The sequence below is a fragment of the Oncorhynchus nerka genome, linkage group LG26 (assembly GCF_034236695.1).
Source record: "Oncorhynchus nerka isolate Pitt River linkage group LG26, Oner_Uvic_2.0, whole genome shotgun sequence".
In the NCBI taxonomy this organism is placed as follows: domain Eukaryota; kingdom Metazoa; phylum Chordata; class Actinopteri; order Salmoniformes; family Salmonidae; genus Oncorhynchus; species Oncorhynchus nerka.
Window position 1 is genome coordinate 654,032 of NC_088421.1, and position 20,629 is coordinate 674,660.

The following is a 20,629-nucleotide window of genomic DNA, read 5'->3' on the forward strand; positions in this document are numbered from 1 at the left end:
TTTACTTTCGGCACACTTTTCATCCGGACATGAAAATAGTGCCCCCTAGCCTTAAGAAGTTTTAATCTGTCTTCCCTTTTGGGTACCTCTCCAGCATAGCAGAATATGTTTGATGTTGAATAAGGAGAGGTGACATTGTCTCCATTTTATGAATGCCGTCTTCCACTCATCCCCACTTCAGATACAGACCAGGTTGTCAGCACTACGTAGCTCCAGTTTGGAGTAGATGGTAGCCTGTCCAACTTGTTCTATTGCGGCCAGAATCAGAGGAAGAGGGAAGCGATTCTTGATGGTAAGGTCATTGAGGGGTAGGTAATCTATGATGGCGAGGAGACTTACCATCCTTTTTCTTCACAAAAAAAATTAACTGGATGCAGCCGGAGACGTGGATGGACGAATGAATCCCATATCGAGAGCCTTTTCTATATAGGTGTCCATAGCCTCATTCTCTGGGATGGACAAGGGGTAGATCTGACCCTTAGGGGGCGATGCCACTGGGAGTAGGTCGATCATGCAGTCCTCTGGGCAATGAGGGGGCAGAATGGACACCTTTTTCTTGATGAAGACACTCAGAAACGGGGCATATACAGGAGGGATGTGGGTTGGAATGGCAGACTCTGATCCTTCTACAGAGGTGGCTCAACGGGGTAGCCTGAAGCAGTTCTTAAAACAGGCGGGAGACCATGATAGCATTTCCCCTTGTCGCCAGGAGATGGCAGGGTTATGACCAAGGATGAGGTGCTCTTTAGGTGAAGACAACACCAATAACTGAATGACCTCAGAGTGAAGGAGGCCAGTCTGAAGGGTGATACTTTCGGTCATGCATGTCACAAGACCAGTTCCGAGAGGTTGTCTGTCCAGCGCATTAATTCTTAGGGGAGGATTAACGGGATTAGTTTGACTCTTAACTGCTGTGCCAATTGTTCGTCAATGACATTTCCATCGGCCCCCGAGTCCTCTAGTTCCTCCGCAAACTGAGTGACCCCATTAGCAGAAAGAAGAGCCGGGATATCAAACTGCCGTTTGGTAATATTCAAAAACGTAGAGGTGCTTACCCTACATGAATCGGACAGCTAGTGAGTAGGTGGTTACTCTCTCCACAATAGAGGCACAGGTTTTCACGTAACCTCCATTGTCTCTCGGCCGGCGTGAGGAGCGCAGCCGGGTTTCATGGGTTCGGGGCTATTGGACCGTGGTGGACAAGAGAAGGGCGTGGAAGACTTGCAAGCAATGGGCGACTGTGTAGGGGTGCGGTCCACCAGTAGGTTGCCAATGGATATAGACATCTGGATGTATTGGTTTAAGTCCGTTAAATCTCCTCTGCAGGCCAGTTCGGTCTGTAACTCACGATTAAGACCCTTCCGGTAGACTGTAAGGAGAGCTGGTTCACTCCATCCACTGCCTGCAGCCAATCGTGCGGAACTCAAGGGCATACTCAGTGGTGGGGCGACGGTCCTGTCACAGCTCACATAACAGGTCCCCAGAGTAGGGAAATTACGAAGTCCACCCTGTCTTTGTCAGAGGTGAAGTCAGCGGGGTGATGGTCTATGTACAGGTTACACTGCATGATAAATCCTTGACATGAAAGGGACCATAGGAGGAGGCATGTAGCTGGGTCCAGGGGCAGGCAGAAGGTCATACATGGTAGGTCCAAAAATGGCAACAGTACAGGCAAAAGGCGTCGTGAGTGAGGCAGGCAGGAGAGAAGGATGCTGGAGGAGAGAAGGACGGGAAAAAACAGCGCTCCGAAAAGGTGTCTCTCAAAACAAACAATACCTCACAGTGATGGGTTGCAAGGAACTGAAATAAATGGTGTGGGATGATGACATGCAGGTGTGTGAACAGGTGATTAGAATTCCGGTGATTGGGATCTGGTGAGCGAGTTGGAAAGTGGGCTGCGTTCCGGGGATCTAAGTGTTTGGAAACATGGCTCACTCGGGATACGTCATCAGACTCGGTACAGGCACCTGCCTTCTTCACGCATCGCGCCGACAGAAACATACAGCTCTCTGGTAAGAAGAAGGGCGGGGGTGTATATGCCTTATGATTAACGAGACGTGGTGTGATTATAACAACATACAGGAACTCAAGTCCTTTTGTTCATCTGACCTAGAATTCCTTACAATCAAATGCAGACCGCATTATCTACCAAGAGAATTCTCTTCGATCATAATCACAGTCGTGTATATCCCCCCCAAGCAGACACATTGACGGTCCTGAAAGAACTTAATTTGACTCTATGTAAACTGGAAACCACATATCCTGAGGCTGCATTTATTGTAGCTGGGGATTTTAACAAGGTTAATCTGTAAACAAGGCTCCCTAAATTTGATCAGCATATCAAATGCGTGACCCGGGCTGGCAAAACCCTGGATCATTGTTATTCTAACTTCCGCGACGCATATAAAGCCCTCCCCTGCCCCCCTTTCGGAAAATCTGACCATGACTCCATTGTCTTGCTCCCAGCCTATAGACAGAAACTAAATCAGGAGGCGCCGTGGTCAGGTTTGTTCAACGCTGGTCCGACCAATCGGATTCCACTCTTCAAGATTGCTTCGATCACGTGGACTGGGATATGTTCTGCATAGCGTTGGACAATAACATTGATGAATACGCTGATACGGTGAGCGAGTTTATTAGCAAGTGCATCGATGATGTTGTACCTACAGTGTCTATTAAAACATTCCCCAACCAGAAACCGTGGATTGATGGCAGCATTCGCACAAAACTGAAAGCGCGAACCACTGCTTTTAATCAGGGCAAGATGACCGGAAACATGACTGAATACAAACAGTGTAGATATTCAAACAAGCTAAGTGTCAGTATAGAGACAAAGTAGAGTCGCAATTCAACGGCTCAGACACAAGAGGAATATGGCAGGGTCTACAGTCAATCACGGACTGCAAAAGGAAAACCACCCCCTGTCGCGGACCACGATGTCTTGCTCCCAGACAAACTAAACAACTTCTTTGCTCGCTTTGAGGACAAGACAGTGCCACTGACACGGCCCGCTACCAAAACATGCAGGCTCTCCTTCACTGCAGCCAACGTGAGTAAAACATTTAAACGTGTTAACCCTCGCAAGGCTGCCGATAAAGACTGCAGCCTCAGCCGCGTCCTCAGAGCATGCGCAGACCAGCTGGCTGGTGTGTTTATTGGACATATTCAATCAATCCTTATCCCAGTCTGCTGTTCCCACATGCTTCAAGAGGGCCACCATTGTTCCTGTTCCCAAGAAAGCGAAGTGCTTTGAGAGAATAGTCAAGGACCATATCACCTCCACCCTACCTGACATACTAGACCCACTCCAATTTCCTTACCGCCCCAATAGGTCCACAGACGATGCAATCGATATCACACTGCCCTAACCCATCTGGACAAGAGGAATACCAATGTAAGAATGCTGTTCATCAACTACAGCTCAGCATTTAACACCACAGTACCCTCCAAACACGTCATTAAGCTCGAGACCCTGGGTCTCAACCCCACCCTGTGCAACTGGGTCCTGGACTTCCACTTTATATAATGTTTACATACCCTACATTACTCATCTCATATGTATATACTGTACTCTATACCATTTACTGCATTTTTCCTATGCCGCTCGGCCATCGCTCATTCATATATTTTTATGTACATATTCTTATTCATTGCTTTACACTTGTGTGTATAAGGTAGTTGTTGTGAAATTGTTAGATTACTTGTTAGATATTACTGCATGGTCGGAACTAGAAGCACAAGCATCTCGCTACACTCACATTAACATCTGCTAACCATGTGTATGTGACCAATAAAATTGGATTTGATTCTTTAATAATGGATGCCTCTCCAACATAATCCAGGTAGAATCAGGAATTCCCTAGGGCAGCTTTCTAGGCCCCTGGCTTTGAGTAAAGCCAGTGTGTCTGTGTATGCGGATGACTTAACACTATACACGTCAGCTATTACAGCGACTGAAATTACTTCAACACTTAACAAAGCTACAGCTAGTTCAGAATGGGTGGCAAGGAATAAGTTGGTCCTAAATATTTCAAAAACTAAAAGCATTGTATTTGGGACAAATCATTCACTAAACCGCAACACATTTTTTTTCATAAATAATGTGGAAATTGAGGAAGTTGACTAAACTGCTTGGAGTAACCCTGGATTGAAAACTGTCATGGTCAAAACATATTGATACAACAGTAACTAAGATTGGGAGAAGTCTATCCTTAATAAAGCATTTCGCGTGGTCAGGTGCCACAAAGAGTGACTTAGGAAAATTACAATTGACTCAGAACAGGGCAGCATCGCTGGCCCTTAAAAGTACACAGGGAGCTAACATTAATAATATGCATGTCAATCTCTCATGTCTCAAAGTGGAACAGAGATTGACTTCATCATTACATTACTACTTTTGTAAGAAGTGTTGACAAGCTGAATGCACTGAGCTGCCAGTTTAAACTACTAGCACACAGCTCGGACACCCATGCATACCCCACAAGACATGCCACCAGAGGTCTCATCACATTCCCAAGTCCAGAACAGACTTTGGGAGGCGCACAGTACTACATAGAGCCATGACTACATGGAACTCTATTCCACATCAGGTAATTGATGCCAGCAGTAGAATCAGATTTTTACAGATAAAAGTACACCTTATGGAACAGTGGGGACTGTGAAGAGACACACACAAAGGTACAGACACACACAAAAGTACAGACACATGCATATGCACACAAGCGCTAGCACACACACTCTACACACTGTACATTGTAATATTGTGGTATGTTGTTACATTTTCTATTGTAGATATGTAGTGGTGTAATAATGTATTATGATGTACTGTTTTATCTTTTGTTTTATAGGGAATGTAAGTGCCTTCATGTGTTTGAACCCCAGGAAGAGTAGCTGCTTCCATGGCAACAGCTACTGGAGAACCCTAGAAAATGCAAATAAAAATACAAAACTGATTGGGCATCTGTTTGAGCCAGCAAAGGGTGCTTTACTATTTTTAGAATTTCTTTAGCTTCCTTCCACACCTGTGGACACACACTCCTTTATCCTTTGGTTACAGACATGGCAAAAAAGGTATGGCAATACAGTCTGCTACCATTCTCAATAGTTTCCCATCTAGGTTCTATACCTGGTGGCTTATCATTATTGGTGGGCAAGAACAATCTTTCCACCTCTTCCACACAAAGTTGACCAAATTTAAAACGGCAATCCTTCTCTTTCATTATTAGATCTTCAATACACAATTATGATTTTTCACTGTTAAATGTTGTAATTTCACTTCTCAGTTTATCCACTTTACCTGGTGAAATAGTAATTGAAATGATTCCCTATATCAAAAGGTTTTGTTACAAATTACCCATCAACTTCAATGAACGATGGAGATGAATTGGGTTTTCTGCCCATAATATCATTTAAGGGGCTTCAAAGTCTTTTCCAATCGTTTTTTTTATGTCATTTCTTGTTTTTGGTAATATACATTAATCAATTGACAGAATATCAACCAATCAGCTGAGCAGCTTGACTTTTTTGCCAACTTTTTTGCATAATTTCTTTGAACCATACAATGCATGTTTGTCAACAGTTGGCAAGAATAATTTTACAAATACTCCAAGTGCTGCATCTTGATTTTCGTCCTTATACACATCAGGCCAACATTCATTTTTTACATCTTCAACAAAAGCGTTCTGAGAAAACATTTTGTATGATCTCTTATAAATAACTTTAGGCCCTGCCTTTGGTACTTTGGCTTTCCTTGTTATTACCACAATGTTATGGTCTCTATAGCCAACGAGAACTGATATTGCCTTGGTGCAAAGCTCTGCAGCATTGGTGAAGATATGATAAATACAAGATGATATCACAGACCCAACACTATTGGTTTACACTTTCAGTTGGTTGAGTGATAACATGTGTCATGGTACAGGCATTAGTCACAGTAAGAAGCATCTTCTTGAGAGGACAACTAGATGATAACCAGTCAATGTTCAGGTCACCAAGAAAATACATTTATCTTTTGGCATCAGAGACTTTGTCTAACATCACACGCATATTCTCCAGAAACTGACAGTTTGCACTTGATGGCCTATAGCAGCACTCACTCTTCATCAAATATGGGGTTGGGGATGTGTGTGTTTTTTTGTTGTTGTTGCAAGTTGGCGCGTGCATGTGGGTACGTGTGTGTGTTGTTACGATGTCTCAAGCTGCCATCTTTCAAATGGGCCCATGATCTCAAACTTCTAGATTGCATACACTACAGCACTCGGTCCTGGGACCCCCTTGGGTGCACGTTTGGGTTTTGCCCTAGCACCACACAGCTGATTCAAATAATTAAAGCTTGATGATGAGTTGGTTATTTGAATCAGCTGTGTAGTCCTAGGGCAAAAACCAAAACGTGCACCCAGTGGGGTCCCCAGGACCGAGTATGAGAGACCCTAAACTATAGTACCATTTCCTTTCAGGTGCTCAATTGCTTTGATTCATGTGACTGTCCATGCCCATCGCACAGTCATCCTTCATTCCTGGATTGCCATTGTATAGGCATAGTAGCTATGCTGAAAGTCACAGCGCTATTGAATGGCTATAGTTTACGAGTGCATTCTTTTTTCAAGAGTCTAATGTTGCAGTTGACAAAAAGCATTTCTCAAATCTACTCTATAATATCGCATGAGGACACATTTCCCCATGAAAATCAGCGTGAGAAACGTTTATTCTCTGTAAAAGCAATGCAGGTTAATCTGTCTTTCCTTTTGGCTACCTCTCCAGCATACCAGAATATGTTTGATGTTGAATATGGAGATTGAGTAGTGCTGACATTGCCTCCATTTTATGAGGACTTCAGTGTTTTTCATTCTCAGTTCTTCAAAAGCCATCTATTTGCCTTTGATGTCTGTAATTCATGTTTTTTTGTGTGCCAGAAATGCAAATATTGTCTTATCCTGTGCACCAATTCACAAGATTTAATTTACAAGAAACAACCCCACACCCCCTGATGTTAATCCTTTGTGGCCAAACAGTATCATATTACTTCACAGTAGAGAGGGGCTTCAAGAAAGCTCAATGCAGTAAGTCATTCTCTGCAGCCCCTCTTTACTGTACAGTGTGCTGATTTTATTACTTTTATTAGATAATTAACAGTAGTATGCTGCTCCAGCCAGAGACATTACATACATTAAGAATCAAGGATAAAAACACGACAAAGTAACGCCTAAAGGCTTTTTGGGCACACAGGGTTAATGTCATATTATGATGAAGGAAATATAAATCTAGTTTTTATTTTTTAACAATATCTGCAGATTACGTTCATTGGGAATTAAAAGGGAAACCAAGTTAATGATTCAATCAAGCACGCAGCACCATTGTGAGTTAGCATCACCAAATCGATTCACAAAATAATATAAGGTATACCCCTCACATATGCTTCTAGTTCTCAAAATAAGGCTGTAGGCACATAGCTACATAAATGTCTGAGGAATCTCAAGTGGTGCATGTGGATACTATAATGGTACCCATGATTAGATGCCTTATGCTCAAAGCATTCTGGGAAAGCTCAAGAACATTTGGATGATTCATTACTCACTCAATCCTTTAATTTGTCTTTCCAGTGGCTAAGTACTACTAAACTCAGAAAAAAAAGAAACATCCTCTCACTGTCAACTGCATTTATTTTCAGCAAACTTAACATGTGTAATTGTTTGTATGAACATAACCAGATTCAACAATTGAGACAAACTGAACAAGTTAAACAGACATGTGACTAACAGAAAAGGAATAATGTGTCCCTGAACAAAGGGGGGGTCAAAATGAAAAGTATCAGTCAGTATCTGGTGTGGCCACCAGCTGCATTAAGTACTGCTGTGCATGTCCTCCTCATGGACTGCACCAGATTTGCCAGTTCTTGCTGTGAGATGTTACCCCACTCTTCCACCAAGGCACCTGCAAGTTCCTGGACATTTCTGAGGGGAATGGCCCTAGCCCTCACCCTCCAATCCAACAGGTCCCAGACATGTTCAACGGGATTGAGATCCGGGCTCTTCGCTGGCAATGGCAGAACACTGACATTCCTGTCTTGCAGGAAATCACGCACAGAACGAACAGTTTGGCTGGTGACATTGTCATGCTGGAGGGTCATGTCAGGATGAGCATGCATGAAGGGTACCACATGAGGGAGGAGGATGTCTTCCCTGTAATGCATAGCATTGAGATTGCCTGCAATGACAACAAGCTCAGTCCGATGATGCTGTGACACACCACCCCAGACCATGACGGACCACCTCCAAATCGATCCCACTCCAGAGTACAGGCCTTGGTGTAATGCTCATTCCTTTGACAATAAACGCGAATCCGACCATCACCCCTGGTGAGACAAAACCGCGACTCATCAGTGAAGAGCACTTTTTGCCAGTCCTGTCTGGTCCAGCGTCTGTGGGTTTGTGCCCATAGGCAACGTTGTTGCCGGTGATGTCTGGTGAGGACCTGCCTTACAACAGGCCGACAAGCCCCCAGTCCAGCCTTTCTCAGCCTATTGCGGACAGTCTGAGCACTGATGGAGGGATTGTGCGTTCCCGGTGTAGCTCGGGCAGTTGTTGTTGCCATCCAGTACCTGTCCCGCAGGTGTGATGTTCGGATGTACCGATCCTGTGCAGGTGTTGTTACACGTGGTCTGACACTGCGAGGACGATCAGCTGTCCGTCCTGTCTCCCTGTAGCGCTGTCTTAGGCATCTCACAGTACGGTCATTGCAATTTATTGCCCTGGCCACATCTTAGTCCCCATGCCTCTTTGCAGCATGCCTAAGGCACGTTCACACAGATGAGATGAGCAGGGACTCTGGGCATCTTTCTTTTGGTGATATTCAGAGTCAGTAGAAAGGCCTCTTTAGTGTCCTTTTTATTAGGATGCCGCCGACAAAAGCTTAAGGCTATGTGCCACAAACAAAGTTATCTTCCCACAAAGAAAGGAGGGAAAAGGGCTACCTAAGTATGGTTCCCAATCAGAGACAACAATAGACAGCTGTCCCTGATTGAGAACCATACCCGGCCAAAACATAGAAAATCAGATAAAAACAAAACATAGAATGCCCACGCCACATCACACCCTGACCTAACCAAATAGAGAAATAAAACGGCGTGACAGAAAGACAGGGTCCTGAAAAAGAGACGTTTCTTTTTTTGCTGAGTTTATTATTAAGGACTTTAATAAGACCAGCAGGGATTCAAAAATTAGAGGAAATCTACATTTCAATTGAAGAAGTCTCTCAAAGTACTTCCTTCCACCCCTTCCCATTGTATTGCATTTTCCAGGTCTGACTTGTAAAATAAGTATTTCTGACCTCAACGGTACTTCCTGCATAAATAAAGGTTAAAAAGTAATAATAAAAAAGTTCAACGCTGACTCATACTTTTCCTGACCTATCAGATATGCAGACCCATACCAGTAGGCTAGATTAAATAGTAACAAACAAGGATCCAGCATTGTTTATTTGGGTTTGGATGGTTGTGAAAGATTTCTCACTGATACTTTAGTATTACTATAGATGTTGGTTATGTATACTGAACAAAAATGTAAACGCAACATGTAAGGTGTTAGTCCCTTGAGCTGAAATAAAAGATCACGAAATGTTTCATATGCACAAAAAACATACAGTATTTCTCTCAAATTTTGGCCACAAATTTGCTTACATCCCTGTTAGTGAGCATTTATCTTTTGCCAAGATAATCCAGCCACTTGACAGTTGTGGCATATCAAGAATCTGATTAAACAGCATGATCATTATACAGGTGCACCTTGTGCTGGGGACAATAAAATGCCACTATAAAATGTGTAGTTTTGTCCCACAACACAATGCCACAGATGTCTCAAGTTCTGAGTGAGCATGCAATTGGCATGATGACGGCAGGAATGTCTGTCACGTTCGTCGTATAGAGGAGACCAAGGCGCAGCGTGATGAGAATACTTTCTTCTTTTAATAAATTAAGAACACTTAACAAACTATAGAAAACGAATGTGACTCTATGCACAACGAGTGCTGACACAGGCAACTATACATAGACAATAACCCACAAACTATCCAAGGCATATGGCTACCTAAATATGGTCCCCAATCAGAGACAACGATAAACAGCTGCCTCTGATTGAGAACCAATCTAGGCAACCCTAGACATAAAAACACCTAGACTGGAAAAAACCCATAAACATACAAAAACCTGAGACAGGGCAAAAACACATATCACCCTTGTCACACCCTGACCTAACCAAATAATAAAGAAAACAAAGATAACTAAGGTCAGGGTGTGACAATGTCCAACAGAGCCGTTGCCAGATAATGTATTGTTAATTTCTCTACCAAAAGCAACTTCCAATGTTGTTTTAGAGAATTTGGCACTATGTCCAACCGGCCTCACAACCGCAGACCACGTGTAACCTCTCCAGCCCAGGACCTCCACATCCAGCTTTTAACCTGCTGGATTGTCTGACCAGCCACCCGGACAGCTGATAAAACTGTTGGTTTGCACAACTGAATAATTTCTACACAAACTGTCAGAAACCGTCTCAGGGAAGCTCATCTGCGTGCGCAATGTCCTCGCCAGGGTCTTGACCTGACTGCAGTTTGGCGTCGTCACCGACTTCAGTGGGCAAATGCTCACCTTCGATGGCCACTGGCACGCTGGAGAAGTGTGCACTTCACGGATGGTTTCAACTGTACCAGGCAGATGACAGACAGCGTGTATGGCGTTGAGTGGGTCAGCGATGTCAACGTTGTGAAAAAAGTACCCAATGGTGGGGTTATGGTATGGGCAGGCATAAGCTACGAACAACAAACACATTTGCATTTTATTGATGGCAATATGAATGCACAGAGATAGCATGATGGCATCCTGAGGCTCATTGTCATGCCATTCATCTGCCACCATAACCTCATGTTTCGGCATGATAATGCACCGCCCCATTTCACAAGGATCTGTACACAATTCCTGGAAGCTGAAAATGTCCCAGTTCTTCCATGGCCTGCATACTCACTAAGCATGTCACCCATTGAGCCTGTTTGTGACGCTCTGGTTCTACGTTTACGACAGTGTGTTCCAGTTCCAAGCAACTTTGCACAGCCATTGAAGAGGAGTGGGACAACAGGCCACAATCAACAGCCTGATGAACTTTATGTGAAGGAGGCAAAACAAAAGTATTCACTGTGAAAGCTGATAAATGTAGGCCAGTCATATGAAATGTATGCACAGTACTTTGTTTCAAGCATCAATTTATATAAAGCAGTTATTGTTTTCTTGCTCAAACTGCGAGCAGCACCTGTCAAACACATGGATGGCAACACGCAAAGGACTAGTATTATCAGAAGACCTTGGAGTTACCCGACAAACAGTTTTTTTTTTACTTGCTGGAATTGGTACTCTCCCTCCATGTAAAAAAAATAACTGAAATGGCAAATTCGCATGCGACTAAAATTACAATGTGGTGTTTTGTGCTCGTGCAAAGAATGACATTACCCGACCTCCCCCAGTCAAACTAATCCCGCCCGAATATGGCTTTTATGTCAAACTCGGTAATTGTATATTCAGAGTTCTAAAACTCTTTCTGATAGGCATTAAGTACACCGATACATTTCCTCACAGCCGTACTGCCTTGTAGGTATGTTGGAAAGAGGGAGGCAAGGTTTAGGCAAGGTGAACATTCCACCAGAGTTCATTAAGTTTCCTTTTCCATTTGATCTCTGCTGAAGTGGGCCATTAAGTGCATCTGGCTAACTGATCGGCTAATCTCACCCATGATTTATGTGGCAAGGAAACTGAGGACTTAACTAAGGCTCTGAAGGCATTGATTACTGACATGGTTAATTGGCTAAACTCACTGGTACATTGAGATGGGGCTTATTGGAAATGTCAAATCAAGCACCTCATTTGCATTCATGAAGTATGGGGTCTATTACAACTTCTGCCCAGGCAGCACAAACTGACACAGATTGTGATAGAGAAGGGCTGGGACTTTTGCCTCAAATTTGTAACTGACCATCTGTCCTTCCGAGCAGTTGGCTCGCTTTTGAGATTCCACTTTTTTGTTCAACAAGGGCTAACATTAGTCTATCCAATGAGCTTAGCTGACTTTGGTTGAATAGAGGACAAGTGCCATGGTGTGACTCAGGGTCAATACTCCTATTGGGGATAAGGTAACGAACAGTGTTGTTACACTTACACATAACATGATAGAAAGATGTTGACGATACCTGACCGTTTTAGGTGCCCCTCATCGAACAGTGTGTCGGTGGGGAATTGATAGAACTTTCGCAGTGTAAATTTGCTCCACAATTTCCCACAGTGTAGAAATGGAGGAAGCATGTTCAAATGGAGCATTGTTGTTGTCATGACGATTGTAGGTGGTGGTGTTGACTGGAGTTATTGTTGTGGGATCTCCTTTCGTCTCAGGAAGTTAGTTCCACACAACTTGGCTCACATGCCTTGAGATCATGAGGTAAAGTTGTATTGTATATACAAAACAAATTCCTCATTTGGATCAATAATGTATTTAACAAAGTGACAGACTCATCTACTAAAACTACAATTTGCTCTCTATCTATTTGGTATCCATAGAACATCTTTGTTGTGAAGCATGTGGTGCTTTGGTGACCGACTGGGTTCGAAGTTGGGTATCCTGTATACCACAAGACTTTGTAAAACCACTAAATGAATGTCTAGACATTGGCTTGGGGAGCTAATTTAAGTCTTAAGGACTCAGGCAAGGTTACCCACAGTGCACAGATGTAATTTCAACATCTAGTTTTGATTTATATTTTGTTGAGTGAGTTGTCAACTAACGCGAATTCAAATGTGAAATCAACAAATGCCACAACGTCCTTGGTGAAAAATGAGGGTTAAAAGTTGGGTCCTTAAAATTTGTTGATTACTTTTTTTCAAATCCAATCAGTTTTCCACATGATTCAACGTCACCACATTTAATTTTTCTGTTGTTGAAATGACATGGAAACAATGTTGATTCAACCGGTTTTTGCAGACCTCGGTTCCATTTCACCCCCCTTTGCTGCTCTATGTACACAGTCATTGAACACCAGTTGAACACGTTCTTGCTTATTACATGATTCCATATGTGTTATTTCATAGCTTTGATGTCTTCACTATTATTCTACAATGTATAAAATAGTAAAAATAAAGAAAACCCTTGAATGAGTAGGTGTGACAAACTTTGACTGGTATTGTCTGTATACAGTTGAAGTCGGAAGTTTACAAACACATTAGCCAAATACATTTAAACTCAGTTTTTCACAATTCCTGACATTTAATCCAAGTAAAAAATCCCTGTTTTAGGTCAGTTAGGATAACCACTTTATTATAAGATTGTGAAATGTCAGAATAATAGTAGAGCAAATTATTTATTTCAACCTTTATTTCTTTCATCACATTCCCAGTGGGTCAGAAGTTTACATACTAATTGAGTGTATTTGGTAGCGTTGCCTTTAAATTGTTTAACTTGGGTCAAATGTTTTGGGTAGCCTTCCACAAGCTTCCCACAATAAGATGGGTACATTTTGTCCCATTCCTCCTGACAGAGCTGGTGTAACTGAGTCCGGTTTGTAGGCCTCCTTGCTCTCACACACTTTTTCAGTTCCGCCCCCACATTTTCTACAGGATTGAGGTCAGGGCTTTGTGATGGCCACTCCAATACCTTGACTTTGTTGTTAAGCCAATTTGCCACAACTTTGGAAGTATGCTTGGGGTGATTGTCCATTTGGAAGACCCATTTGCAACCAAGATTTAACTGATGTCCACATAATTTTCCCCCCTCATGATGCCATCTATTTTGTGAAGTGCACCAGTCCCTCCTGCAGCAAAACACCTCCACAACATGATGTTGCCACCCCTGTGCTTCATGGTTGGGATGGTGTTCTTCAGCTTGCAACCCTCCACCTTTTTCCTCCAAACATAACGATGGTCATTACGACCAAACAGTTCTATTTTTGTGTCATCAGACCAGAGGACATTTATCCAAAAAGTACGATCTTTGTCAGCATGTGCAGTTGCAAACCATAGTCTGGCTTTTTTATGGCGGTTTTGGAGTAGTGGCTTCTTCCTTGTTGAGCGGCCTTTCAGCTTATGTAGATATAGGACTCGTTTTACTGTGGATATAGATCATTTTGTACCTGCTTCCGACAGCATCTTCACAAGGTCCTTTACTGTTGTTCTGGGATTGATTTGCACTTTTCGCACCAAAGTACGTTCATCTCTAGGAGACAGAACGCGTCTCCTTCCTGAGTGGTATGACGGCTGCGTGGTTCCATGGTGTTTATACTTGCGTACTATTGTTTGTACAGATGAACGTGGTACCTTTAGGCATTTGGAAATTGCTCCCAAGGATGAACCAGACTTGTGGAGGTCTACAATTGTTTTTCTGAGGTCTTGGCTGATTTCTTTTGATTTCCCATCATGTCAAGCAAAGAGGCACTGAGAATGAAGGTTGGCCTTGAAATACATCCACAGGTACACCTCCTATTGACTCAAATGATGTCAATTAGCCTATCAGAAGCTTCTAAAGCCGTGTCATCATTTTCTGGAATTTTCCAAGCTGTTTGAAGGTACAGTCAACTTAGTGTATGTAAACCCACTGGAATTGTGATACAGTCAATCATAAGTGAAATAATCTGTCTGTAAACAACTTCCGACTTCAATTCTTCATACATACATATACAGTTGAAGTCAGAAGTTTACATACACTTAGGTTGGAGTCATTATGACTTTTTCAAACACTCCACAAATTTCTGGTTAACAAACTATAGTTTTGGCAAGTCGGTTAGGAAATCTACTTCGTGCATGACACAAGTTATTTTTCCAACAATTATTTACAGACAGATTATTTCACTTATGGAGTAGTGTTGTATCACAATTCCAGTGGGTCAGAAGTTTACATACACTAAGTCGACTGTGCCTTTAAACAGCTAGGAAAATTCCAGAAAATTATGTCATGGCTTTAGAAGCTTCTGATATGAAGAGTAGCTTAATGAATTGTATTTGAAAATCCCTCATTAATATGCTTCAAAGCAGCATGGAAAAGAAAGGGTATGTGGAAGTCGGGTATAAATCATGTATTGTCTCATTGCGTTTCATTTGATGAGTGCACCACCGGCCAGGGTTGTATCAAGTGCGGTTATCCCTGCTTAATCCTTCTACAGAAAGAGCAGATTCAGAAAAAAACTTGAAGATAGAAGTCTCATTTTGCCAGCTGTCATGTCGCCGTATTGAGACAGATAGAGAGCCTTAAAAGGACTTGGGACACAGCCGAGGTAGATATATATCTACAGTGCTGTTACAGGCTTTATGTCCTCTGAATGCTCCACACAAAACATACAGTGGGTCCAAAATTATTGACAGCCTAGAGAAAAATGATTGAAAATGATAAAATCATAAATAATTCAGACTGAGCTATAAAAAACTGGGAAATGTTATAATTTTAAACTAATGCAATTGCTCAAAGAATACAGTTGTGTTCAACAAGCAATTTTTGTTTCTCTCAAAAAGGTAAGGGTCAAAATGAACACCCCTGTTTTCAATAGCTTTCAATACCTCACCTGACAAGGACAACGGCTCTGAACCTTTTTCTAAAATGTTTTATGAGATTGGAGAACACATTGGGAGGGATCTTATACAGAATATTTCCAGATGCTTGATTTACTTAGTCTGCGTTTATGGACTGCCCTTTTCAATTCAAACCACAGATTTGATGCAGAGATGGCCATTGCAAAATGTTGATTTGTGGCCAATTAAGCATTTATTTTGGGATTTTGGACAATTTGTTTTTCTGTTTTAAAGCTAATTTCCTGCAATTATACACATTTTTACATGATGTATGTAATGATATCTGAGTCAAAGTGACCAACAAAATCAATGGGTGCCCCCTGCAGGTAAGGGCCCCTGGGTCGTTATTCGGCCATGATTAGTACAAGTTTAGTTAACTGGCTAGACTAACTTACCAATCTAAAAATTGTCAGCTGACATGGCTAATTGACTGTCAGCGACTGACAAAACAAGAGAACTGCTGATGCACAAACAAATGTTAACTTCTGTATTCTACTACTCTAACTCTTAACAGTAAGTTGAGTTGTTTACATTTTAATAATTTAGCAGACGCTCTTATCCAGAGCAACATCAAATCAAATGTTATTGGTCACATACACATGGTTAGCAGATGTTAATGCGAGTGTATCGAAATGCTTGTGCTTCTAGTTCCGACCATGCAGTAATATCTAACAAGTAATCTAACAATTTCACAACAACTACCTTATACACACAAGTGTAAAGGAATGAATAAGAATATGTACATAAAAATATATGGATGAGCGGTGGCTGAACGGCATAGGCAAGATGCAGTAGATGGTATAGAGTACAGTATATACATATGAGATGAGTAATGTAGGGTATGCTTTTGATACCAGCACTTTGAGATATCAGCTGATGTACGAAGGGCTATATAAATACATTTGATTTGATTTGATTTGATGTAAACATTATAAAGTGGCATTGTTTAAAGTTTTTAAAGTGACCAATTGTATTTAAATTAAAGCGGCTATAGATTTGAGGCAGCATGTTGGCAGCAGCCACTCAATGTTAGTGATAGCTGTTTAACAGTCTGATGGCCTTGAGAGAAAAGCTGTTTTTCAGTCTCTCGGTCTTCGCTTTGATGCACCTGTGCTGACCTCGCCCTCTGGATGATAGCGGGGTGAACAGTCAGTGGCTCGGGTGATTGTTGTCCTTGATGTTTGGGTGGTGTAGGTGTCTTGGAGGGCAGGTAGTTTGTCCCCGGTGATGTGTTGTGCAGACCTCACTACCCTCTGGAGCGCCTTACGGTTGTGGGTGGAACAGTTGCCATGCCAGGAGGTGATATAGCCCGACGGGATATCTCAATTGTGCATCTGAAAGAGTTTGAGTGTTTTTGATGACAAGGCAAATTTCTTCAGCCTCATCAAATCAAATCAAATGTATTTATGTAGCCCTTTGTACATCAGCTGATATCTCAAAGTGCTGTACAGAAACCCAGCCTAAAACCCCAAACAGCAAGCAATGCAGGTGTAGAAGCACGGTGGCTAGGAAAAACTCCCTAGAAAGGCCAAAACCTAGGAAGAAACCTAGAGAGGAACCAGGCTATGTGGGGTGGCCAGTCCTCTTTTGGCTGTGCCGGGTGGAGATTATAACAGAACATGGGCAAGATGTTAAAATGTTCATAAATGACCAGCATGGTCAAATAATAATAATCACAGGCAGAACAGTTGAAACTGGAGCAGCAGCACGGCCAGGTGGACTGGGGACAGCAAGGAGTCATCATGTCAGGTAGTCCTGAGGCATGGTCCTAGGGCTCAGGTCCTCCGAGAGAGAGAAAGAAAGAGAGAGAGAATTAGAGAGAGCATACTTAAATTCACACAGGACACCGGTTAGGACAGGAGAAGTACTCCAGATATAACAAACTGACCCTAGCCCCCCGACACATAAACTACTACTTCAGCATAAATACTGGAGGCTGAGACAGGAGGGGTCAGGAGACACTGTGGCCCCATCCGATGACATCCCCCGGACAGGGCCAAACAGGAAGGATATAACCCTACCCACTTTGCCAAAGCACAGCCCCCACACCACTAGAGGGATATCTTCAACCACCAACTTACCATCCTGAGACAAGGCCGAGTATAGCCCACAAAGATCTCCGCCATGGCACAATCCACGGGGGGGGCGCCAACCCAGACCGGAAGATCACATCAGTGACTCAACCCACTCAAGTGACCCACTCATGAGGTTGAAGTGGCGCTGTAGTGCCTTCTTCACCACTCTGTCTGTGCGGGTGGACCATTTCAGTTTGCCCGTGATGTGTACGCCAAGGAACTTAAAACTTTCCACCTTCTCAACTACTGTCCCGTTGATGTGGATGGGGGGGGCTCCCTCTGTTATTTTCTTGACACCACACCCTGAGGGTCCTTACCTCCGCCCTATAGGCCGTCTCGTCGTTGTTGGTAATCAAGCCTACCACTGTAGTGTCGTCTGCAAACTTGATGATTGAGTTGGAGGTGTGCATGGCCAACCAGTCATGGGTGAACAGGGAGTACAGGAGAGGGTTCAGAACGCACCCTTGTGGGGCCCCAGTGTTGAGGATCAGCGGGGTGGAGATGTTGTTTCCTACCCTCACCACCTAGGCGCGGCCCGTCAAAGTCCAGGGCCCAGGTGCACAGGGCGGGGAGAGTAAGTGCATACATTTTCATACTGGTCCCCTGTGGGAACCAAACCCACAACACTGGTATTGCAAGTGAAATGCTCTACCAACAAAGTTGCACTGGACTGAGTCCCTTACAGCCAGGGGATCTAAGTGACCGCTTATGCCTGCAGGCGGCCCTGATTTGAACCAAAAACCTGGTTGCTTCTGCCAGGAGGCTGACATTTGTCCGCAAGTGGATCTTCCAGCAAGACAATAACCCTAAGCACACATGAAAATCCACAAAGAAATGGTTAAGTGACCATAAAATCAACATATTGCAACAGCCATCTCAGTCTCCGGACTTGAACACCTTTGAAAACCTGTGGTTTGAATTGAAGAGCTGATATGAAGGTTTGGCGGAATGGTCTAAGATCATCCCCAATTCTATTTCTCTGAACATTTTATTAGTCTGAAATAATATAATTTACCAATTTTCCTCGACCCTGTCGTAGAGTCAAGGACTGGATCAAATAGAATGTCTTCTATTTACATAAGTATCCCCTAGTCAATACATTTGTAGAATCACCTTTGGCAGCGATTACAGCTGAGAGTCTTTCTGGGTATGTCTCTAAGAGCTTTGCACACCTGGATTGTACTTGTTAGTACTTTTTATTTATTCTTCAGACTCTGTCATGTTGCTTGTTAATCATTGATAGACAGCCATTTTCAAGATGATTGAAGTCAAAACTGTAACTAGGCGACTCAAACGTTCAATGCCATCTTGGTAAGCAACTCCAGTGTATATTTGACGTTGTGTTTTAGGTTATTGTCCTGCTGAAAGGTGAATTTGTCTCCCAGAGTCTTTTGAAAAGCAGACTGCACTAGATTTTCCTCTAGGATTTCGCCTGTGCTTAACTCGATTCCCTTTATTTTTATCCCCCCAAAAATCCTAGTCCTTGACGATGACAAGCATGCCCATAATATGATGCAGCCACCCCAATGCTTGAAAATATGAAGAGTGGTACTCAGTGATGTGTTGTGTTTGGCCCAAACATAACACTTTGTATTGAGGACATAAAGTTAATTTATTTCCTCTTTTTTTTTTTTTGCAAATAGGTGCAAGTTTTGGAATATTTTTTAGTTTTGTACAGGCTTCCTCCTTTTCACCTTTTCACTTTGATTAGTATTGTGTGAGGTAACTACAATGCTGTTGATCCATCCTCAGTTTTCTCCATTAAACTCTAACTGTTTTAAAGTCACCATTGGTCCCCATCTACCAATAGTTGCCCGAGGCATTGAAAAACCTCCCTGGTCTTTCTGGTTGAATCTGTGTTTTGAACTCACTGCTCAACTGAGGAACCTTACGGATAATTGCATGTGTAGGGTACAGGGATGAGGTAGTCATTCAAAAATAATGTTAAATGCAATTACTCCACACAGTGAGTCCATGCCACTTATTATGTGACTTGTTAAGTACATTTTTTACTCCTGAACTTATCTAGGCTTGCCATAACAAAGGGGTTGAATACTTATTGACTCAAGACATTTCAGCTTTTGGTTTTTAATTAATTAGTTAAAAATTCTAAAAACATCATTCCACTTTGACATTATGGGATAGTAGGACAGTGAGTAGGTCAGTGACACAATTCAGTCTCAAACATCTTTTAGGACAGAGAACGGAGAATGGTGTAATAGACCAACAGAAACCAACAGATAGCCAGTAGTCAAATATTTTCAACATTTCATCAGATGTTTTCACAAGCCTCATGCTTTTCATTTCATTGGATTATACAAGTGGTTTAGGTGATGGGTTGGGTGATCTGCATAATGAGAAATTAGGCTTCCAAAATTGAAACCGTGACCTGAAATAACCTGTGTACGGAATCATAATTGTTCTCCACTCCCTGCCTTCTACTCTTCTTTTCTCTCCACCACCCTCCCCATCCCCTTCTCTCCTGTAGCCCTGCATGAGGTCCTGTCTTCAGGCAGAGACTGTCTGGTGGCGGGGGACTCGTGCTCCAGCGACGAGACCTGCAGCCCACGTCTGCGGACCCTGCGTCAGTGCGTGGCGGGCGACGGCAGCATGAAGCTGGGCCCCGGGGCCCGGAGCCAGTGCGCCAATGCCGTCTCAGCCCTGATTTCCAGCCCCCTGCATGGCTGCCAGTGCAAACGGGGCATGAAGAAGGAGAAGAACTGCCTCAGCATCTACTGGAGTCTCCATCAGTCTGTCATACACGGTGAGCAACGTAGCTCTGTCATTTGTATCGAATGGCGGCCAAGTCCATTTATGTAACACAGGTTACAGATTTAACTCTCTACCCACAACACAATCTGGCTGACGCAGCTTAGTCATGATGCCTGGCACACAGTCAGTCATCAGTCACCACACCTGGCGTCACCGTGTAACAAATTACTGAAGGTCCTTGGAGAGGGGGAGTATTTGC

General features: G+C 42.9%; 1 protein-coding gene across 1 annotated transcript in view; it reads left to right on the forward strand.

Annotated features, from left to right (window-relative positions):
• Positions 1 to 1,170: 1,170 nt before the first annotated feature.
• The window catches only part of LOC115109838 (GDNF family receptor alpha-4-like), a 31,131-nt gene continuing 11,672 nt past the window's right edge, over positions 1,171 to 20,629 (forward strand). The window contains exons 1-2 of the mRNA XM_065011050.1: positions 1,171 to 1,261; positions 20,147 to 20,422. Coding sequence (XP_064867122.1) covers positions 1,171 to 1,261; positions 20,147 to 20,422 — 367 coding nt within the window. The remainder of the gene's footprint in view (positions 1,262 to 20,146; positions 20,423 to 20,629) is intronic.